Genomic DNA, 7,708 nt, shown 5'->3' on the forward strand with positions numbered 1-7,708 from the left:
GGCACTTCGGTGCCACCTTGGCCACGTGTTGTCATTCAAAAATTATGTCCCCACACTATTTGTGAACCCATTGCGAGAGAGGCATAGAGCAAGAGTTTTATCAAATTTTGTGTCAAATTCGAAATAAGTTAAAAATAAAAAATAAAAAATAAAAAATAAAAAAAGAAAAGACAAAAGAAATAAAGAAAGAAAAAAAAGTGTAATTCATGACAGCAATACAAGCCTCAATAACATTAATCCATTATAGCCACATGGAAGTCTATTTTCCAAAATACGAGACTCAAGGCATTTACAGAAATTGATCGAAAAGAAAGAGAGAGAGAGAGTAATTTAAAATAAAAAAAAAAAAAAAAAAGTCCTTCAAGGTCAATTGGCATACTGATTCTCACATAATTAAATCAGGATCATCTTCATAGTCATAATCTGCATCATTTGATTGTCTGATTCTCTTTGCATCTCTTGGCCCTCCTCTTCCCTTCTTCGGTTTTCCTCTGCAAGTTCACCCACAGATATAAGAATGGGAGAATTACAAATCAGTGAATTTTTGAAAAAAAGATTTTGAGATAGATGAAAAAAGCTTAGAATTTTAATTATTAATATTTATAATATATGGAACTTTTTGATAAATTTATACTGAACAGTAATTTCCCCTATAAGAATTGCAGGGTTTGATAAATTTATCCAGGGTTTGCAAAGCAAAGATGTCAATTAATAACCATAGACAAATGATATCTGGTTTTTTGTAAGCTTCAAATCTTGATTTATTGCCTTGAACAATTAAAATAAAAATACTCACTGTCCATTCGCCAAAATACCTCCATCTCGTCCAACAACATGCTCTTCTGTCTGGAACACAAATCATCAACAAAACAAGAACAGGAATCACAATAGCAAGTTAAACAATTATGTTGTAAACAAGGGCATGCCATTTTAACATAACAAACACCCCCTCTGTTTATTGAACAAGATCAACTAACTCTAAAATGGCACCCAGATGTGATCATTAATGATAAATATTGAAGATCATTTCTACGAAAGTAAGATATATTTAACCAAAGGACTTCATGTTAGCCATATACAATAAATAGTTCATTGGAATGCAGAATATTCATGGTAATATATTTGGTTAAAGAATCCCTCCCCAGTTGATCTAGAACAATTGGGATATCCTCTAGAAGAAATAGGGGGCAGCAACATGTTATTGGGTGGTGCACTCCTAAGGAAATGCTATTACCTTGAAAATTATTAATTTTTATTTTCAAAGGTTAGAAAATTTAAAATTACTGTCTCCATTTTTTCAAAAATTACCAAGGAAAATGCTGTTGCCTTAGAAAATTAAATTGAAAAATACTTTCTTCAATTTTCAAGAGTAAGCAAATTTAGAAAATACACCATGACCAATTTTAAATCACCTTTTTCCAATTCTTTCCTTCACAAGTATGATCTCCTCACATCCTTGAAGAATGAGCGAATTGCAAATTTGCTACTTAATTCCATAATCATCCTAATGTCACATATCTATGTTTCGCATGCAATCCCATGTGAGCAGATGTTTAAATTATATATGCTGAAGTGGTTACAAGAAACATGAGCTCAAAGCTGTGCTGCATTCATTGCTTGTACAAACAATATTATAATTGCATAGCAATACACATTAAGTGTTTCCTTCAATTATGCAAGAATAAAACTATAATCAGTTCTCCGGGAAAGGCATTATAAAGAGAAGAAGAAGAAGAAGAAGAAGAAGAAGAAGATAAGCATGGAAAATACTGGAAGTACACTGCAATTGACAGATCCAGAATACATACAGCTGGTGAGGTGACTGAAGACAACGAAAAGAGCCTATCTTCAGGCTGAAATTTCCTAGACCGCTTTAAGCTGCAGCCACAATTTGGAAGAAGTTGTTTCTGTCGTTGGTAATCGATAAAGATTATTATCCAACTAAAATTAAATTCGGAATGTTTATGAATACTAAGGAGTTGTTTGGGATGACCTAAATAAGTGTACTTTTTGTCTTTTTACGAAAAGATGTGCAGAAAAGTAGAGAGGTGATGTGATGGAAAAAAGATAAAAAGATAAAAAGTGTGTACTTATTTTGGGTAGTCAAACTTGGCCTAACATTTACATTAAATATCATATGCATTTCAGTTTGGAACATCTAATTTTTTTTATTTTTTTTTTCTACTAATGCTGTGTTTGGTTGAAGAATTTGAGAAGGGATTTGGAAAAGCAAAAGGAAAGGGAAAAGTGTGTGAAATTCGGTGAAATGTAGGTATATTTTATTCACATTTCACCTACATTTTCCCTTTTCCTTTCCAAATCCCTTCCCAAATCCCCAACTGAACACAGCGTAACAGAAGCAGCAACAAACTAATTTTGTGTTACATATCTGGAGCAAGTTAGTACAAGTTCAGGTTTCTTATCAGAAACATATATATATATATATATATATCCAAAAGAAACCAACAAGAAACATAAACAAATAAATAAATAAAATCCTCTCCACGAGATTGATGACTTAAGGTCTATCAGTTGTCACAAATCAGCTTTTTGTCTTTCCAAGGTTCTCAAAGTGGAGTTCTCTTTGAATGACATCTATATGAAACCAAATGTTGTCCATGAAGGTCATATGTTGCAAGTTTTTCTTTTTCAAACACTATCAAATTAAAAGATAAAGATCACACAATTTTTCTTTAAAAAATAAATAGAAATAAGATCCAGGCAGAAGCCAATTTCTTTCAAATAGGATCGAATATATAGTAATGAAGTCGAGACTTGTCTGGTTTTAATTTACAATTTAATATGCCCAAAAAGTTAATTTTCTTTCCACCCAGAGTAGATGTGATCGGTTAAACAACTAAACTTGATACTACCTTGAAAGGAGATGATCTGAGGTTGGCTGCAATGATTCCTCAATTTCATTCAACCTTATCTAAAACCATATCCTTTGTCAAACCATCAACTATCAAGTTTTTTCTTATTGTCTTAACCCCAAATATTTTTGGCCTTCCCCGGCTTCAAAGGACCTTCAACCTAAATAAAATCACTCACTTTTTCTGGGCATTTAGTGAACTTTGTAGCACATGATTACACCGTTGTAAATGTAATGAATCACACGTAATTTGACAATATAAAAAAAGTCCTTTAACAGAAATTAAAATAGTCAATGGTTATGCATAGCACTTAATATGAATTTGTTTAAATTTCCGTAAAAACTTGTGTAAGCCTATTCTTTCATGACATTCATTAATATAAGGCCCTTGTCAGACCAGTAAATGATCTCACCATTATATTGGTGTCTTTGAAATTATGAAGATGACTCCAATTAAATAACATACCATGGTGTTCAAATCAAATGAAAAACACAATTGGGTGACTTCAAAAAATAATAATAATAATGATGATTAATGTACAAGGTTTCCAGGATAAATGCAATATGTCAAATTACTATGACTAAATGAAGAGTATCAATGCACAAACAGTGACTTATCAGTTCTTGTTGGTGATAATAAATACATGTGTTCTAGTAAAGCATTTTATGATGAAAGAATGAAGGAGGAAAATTGTATTAACAAGATGGAATAATGTAAACAATTTTCTATTTAAGCAGTGGTTCATAATGGACTGTAAGTCTGTAACATTATTTATTCGTAAATAATTGGCCTTGTGTTTTCATATAGCAATTAACATATTCATGCATCCAGTGATGAACAACACGTGTTACCTGTCAATCACTCAATCAGATATAGTACTTCACATATTAATAAAAGCGAAAGGACAGAAATAGTTGTCATCACAGGAGAAAAGTTAATAGATTTACAGGGTAGTGCTCTTAGATGATGATAGGAACCCTTCATAACCTTTCAATACATTGCCACATTGGCTTGGATCCTGTAAATAACTTGTCTCCATATCATACACCTGGAATTATGATGAAGTGTTAGGTTTTGAGAAGATAAAAGCTCAAAGAATGTAACCCTAATCATCAAATAATTTGACCAACTCAGTTTTTAGTTGTAGGGGTGCACAAAGGAATGGAAAACATGCAAACTGAAACAACCTGTCATGGGTTGGATTCAGCTGGTTCTGGATTTGGACTTTGGCTAATTTGAACCAACCCAACCGAAAAATCAACACCTATATATATATAATTTTATTTATGGTACGTGCCTTAATGTCATTGTATTTAATTTTGTTTAATCACACAAGGCATGTTAGTAAGCATATTCCAAAAATACCCCACTAATCATTCCTTCTCACGAAGGATAGCCCCATCTCCCATTAGTTTTATATTTCCATATCCTTTTAGTAGCTTTTTCCCAAAAATTCATTTTTCAACATCTTAGTACCTTCCCCAAATATCATTTTTTATTGTTTATATTCTAATCAACAAACCCAAATGCAAAGTTATCTCATAATTTGCATTGTTAGCTAGAGATTTGATGATGTAGAATGTAGACAGGAAACCTTTTGCCACAAAATATGAATTGCATTAAGGTCCTATTTGTTTACCGGATATGGGCGTGAGACCGGATATAATATGTGGTGAGTCCCACATGTTTTTTTGTCTCCTTATATTCCATATTTGGTTGCTCCGGATATGAGGAGTCGGATAGTATATAATGCAAAAGGGGATATGCAATACCACCTCCCCATGGTATTGTATATCTCTCACAGTCAGATATAGCTCATCTTTTATCCAAAATTCAAAAATAATTACTCTCCTCTTATCCCATCTTATATCATATCTTAACCAAACCTAGTACAAGTGGTCCTACAATATATATAATCCATCCTTAGGTATTACATATCGTCCTCAAACTCTTAAATTCAATCCGGGCAATCAAATGGGGCCTAAAGTAATGATAACTCAAAGTGAAGTATGATAAAGAGTCAAAATATTGAGGAGCTCTTAATCTTGTAGAAAGAGATTACAATTTTGTCATTGTTCTTGTTATCATATCTTAACCAAACCTAGTACAAGTGGTCCTACAATATATATAATCCATCCTTAGGTATTACATATTGTCCTCAAACTCTTAAATTCAATCCGGGCAATCAAATGGGGCCTAAAGTAATGATAACTCAAAGTGAAGTATGATAAAGAGTCAAAATATTGAGGAGCTCTTAATCTTGTAGAAAGAGATTACAATTTTGTCATTGTTCTTGTTATCATTTAAGGCACCATGAACTTAAAAACAGCAACAACAACAACAACAAAACCAAAAAAAAAAAAAAAAAAAAATTACCTAACAGGTTAGGACTAAAAAGCATTGCACCACTCACATTGAGCTATGGCCTTTGAAATTTCTCCACAAAATAATAAAAATTATAAATAAATATAAATTCCCATTTCTACAAGGTCTATATTCATGTGACATTGTGATCAAACCCAACTCCAAAAACTCAGGAACTTGTTAAATCTATTCAAACCCGAAACACCCAGAAAATTCAAGACACAAATCATCGATAAGCATACAATACAACAACAGACACACACACACACATATATATATATATGATTTGAAATAGATAGACAAAAGAAGAGTGATAAAGAAAAGAAATCACCTGTTTTTCGATGATACGGAGGTCTTCGTGAAGTTTGGCTCTTTTGCAGAGAAGAGCAGCGAGCATGGCCGATGGGTTCGAAGAGTTTCGTTGCCCTGAAAAACATCATATACAACAGAAACAATGATCAAAACGCGAAATTTCAAATTCGGAAAAAATAGACAAAAAAAAGAGAGGAACTTTTAGCGAATACCTTCTTGGTCCATTGTCTTTGTAAGAAAATTTCGGAAAATTGAAGAGTGAGAATGTAATCAAACGCTTGATTGATAGAAAAACCTAGGTACCTAGGGTTAGGGTTGGGGTTGGGGGCAGTCCTCGACTCCGGTGATCTCGCACTTGTTCATACATCCTTCAAACTTCCAAAACGTTTACGTTACGATGGGGTTCTGCTTCTCTACTTTTGATCCCACTATGTCGTTTCTCCAATGTCAAATCAGGTTCTACCGCATAACAATATATTTATTTATTTTTGTACAAAATAAATATTTTGAAAAATGTCTCATAACTCAAATTTTGTGGCTCAAAAGTGGCTCAAATGGCCAAAACGACGTCGTTTTGGCCATTTTTATGTTGTTCTATACTCAAAACGACGTCGTTTTGGCCATTTGAACCACTTTTGAGCCACAAAATTTGAGCTACGTAGCATTGTCGAAATATTTTTTTCTTGGATTATAAATGTACAGTTTAGGGCCGTTTGGAATAAACTTTTTTAACGTAACGTTTTAAATATTTTAGGTTGGTTAAAAAAAATTATTTAAGATAATTTTTTGATTTTTTTTTATAGTTGATTTGATAATTGTCAAAGAAAAAATATAATGATTATGATTTAAATATGATATTTTATTTTATTGGCTAAAATTAATCTATTTTATCTTTTAGTGAGCTAATTTAGTGTTCGTTTGGCTAACATTTTGAAACTAAAAAAGTACAAAAAGACAAAATAAGCTATATAAGCCAATAAGATAAAATATCACTTTTTATCCATAATTATTACACTTTTTCTCTCACAAAAGTCAAAAAAATCTCAAAACAAAAATCAAATGAGGCTAAAAGAGCCAAGTTAAAAAAGTCTCAAGCTAAAAAAGCCAAGTTAAAAAAGTCTCAAACTAAAAAAGTTGATTATATTAGTCAATGCCAAACGACCCTTTAACTCTAACTCATATGCCAAACCAGCCCTTTGTTTTAATTTGGGGGATTTTACTTGAGCTCTCTCATTTTATTTGTAGAGGTGTTAAAAAAATAAAAATAAAAAAAGAAAAAAAAAAGAAAAAAACTACTGGTGAAAAGAAAATGTGTCGTAGCTCAAATTTTGTGACTCAAAAGTGGCTCAAATGGCTAAAACGACGTCGTTTTGGCCATTTTTATGTTGTTCTGTACTCAAAACGACGTCGTTTTGGCCATTTGAGCCACAAATTTTGAGCTACGTAGCATTGTCCCTGGTGAAAATAGTAAGAGCTCCGCTACGTAGCTCGAATAGGTTGTGGCTTGAGTGGCTCGATTTTGAGTTTCTATCTGGTGTGTGTGTGCGCGCTTCACTCAACTCTCATTTCAATTCAAAAAAAAAAAAAAAAAAGAAAGAAAAGAACAGAACAGAACAGAACAGAGTGAAGACACCCAGGCCCCCTTCTCTTTCTTCACCACTTACCCTCTCTCTTTTTCTCTCTCTCTCCCCCCCAAACACACATAAACACAGTTAAAGGAGACCTCTCTATTTCCTCTTCATTCAATCATCTCTCTCCACTTCCTCCTCAATCCCTCCCCTCCTACCTCCGCCATTTCCGCACCTCTCGCGATCCCTAATAATACTCTCACACACACACACATAGAGTTGTTCAATAATAATGTCTAATGGTTTGGTTTGTGATTTTGGTGGTTACGAGTTAAAAAAGTTATGAAATTCCATCTCCTGTAAATTGGGGCATCCGGATAGTCAGCACACACAGAAACAGCATAGTAAATCTCCTCTCTCTCTCTCTCTCTCTCTCTCTACTTTGTACTTTTCTTTTTTTCTTTTTTTTCATTTGAAATGAAATGCATGGGTAAAACTGAGATGAATAAATGGGGGTGTATACAGTTATGTGGGTGTATGTAGAAGTCGGGCCATTTTCGAGCCAAAGAATTCGAGTTACGAATCTTTTCT

The 7,708-nt window shown here is 33.0% G+C and overlaps 1 protein-coding gene across 2 annotated transcripts; it reads right to left on the reverse strand.

The window, feature by feature from the left end:
* Window positions 1-207: 207 nt before the first annotated feature.
* On the reverse strand, window positions 208-6,003 carry LOC114260191 (uncharacterized). Of its 2 annotated transcripts, XM_028200244.2 has the most exons (6): window positions 5,762-6,003; window positions 5,569-5,663; window positions 3,821-3,921; window positions 1,809-1,878; window positions 797-846; window positions 208-491 (listed from the first exon to the last, which is right to left on the reverse strand). In XM_028200244.2, the coding sequence occupies exons 1-6, from the start codon at window positions 5,772-5,774 to the stop codon at window positions 386-388; spliced, it is 435 nt and encodes a 144-aa protein (XP_028056045.1). In that variant the 5' UTR covers window positions 5,775-6,003; the 3' UTR covers window positions 208-385. The 2 variants fall into 2 exon arrangements, with proteins under 2 accessions (XP_028056045.1, XP_082755526.1); XM_082899400.1 differs by lacking the exon at window positions 1,809-1,878.
* Between the last annotated feature and the right edge of the window lie 1,705 nt (window positions 6,004-7,708).

Source organism: Camellia sinensis, chromosome 12 (genome assembly GCF_055761805.1).
Source record: "Camellia sinensis isolate YWXY chromosome 12, ASM5576180v1, whole genome shotgun sequence".
NCBI lineage: Eukaryota > Viridiplantae > Streptophyta > Magnoliopsida > Ericales > Theaceae > Camellia > Camellia sinensis.

Coding starts and splice junctions, on each gene's coding strand:
- LOC114260191 (XM_028200244.2), bottom strand. Junction 3,922..5,568: donor TCCGTATCATCGAAAAACAG/GTGATTTCTTTT, acceptor TCATAATTCCAG/GTGTATGATATGGAGACAAG. Junction 1,879..3,820: donor TCATCTAAGAGCACTACCCT/GTAAATCTATTA, acceptor TTGTGGCTGCAG/CTTAAAGCGGTCTAGGAAAT.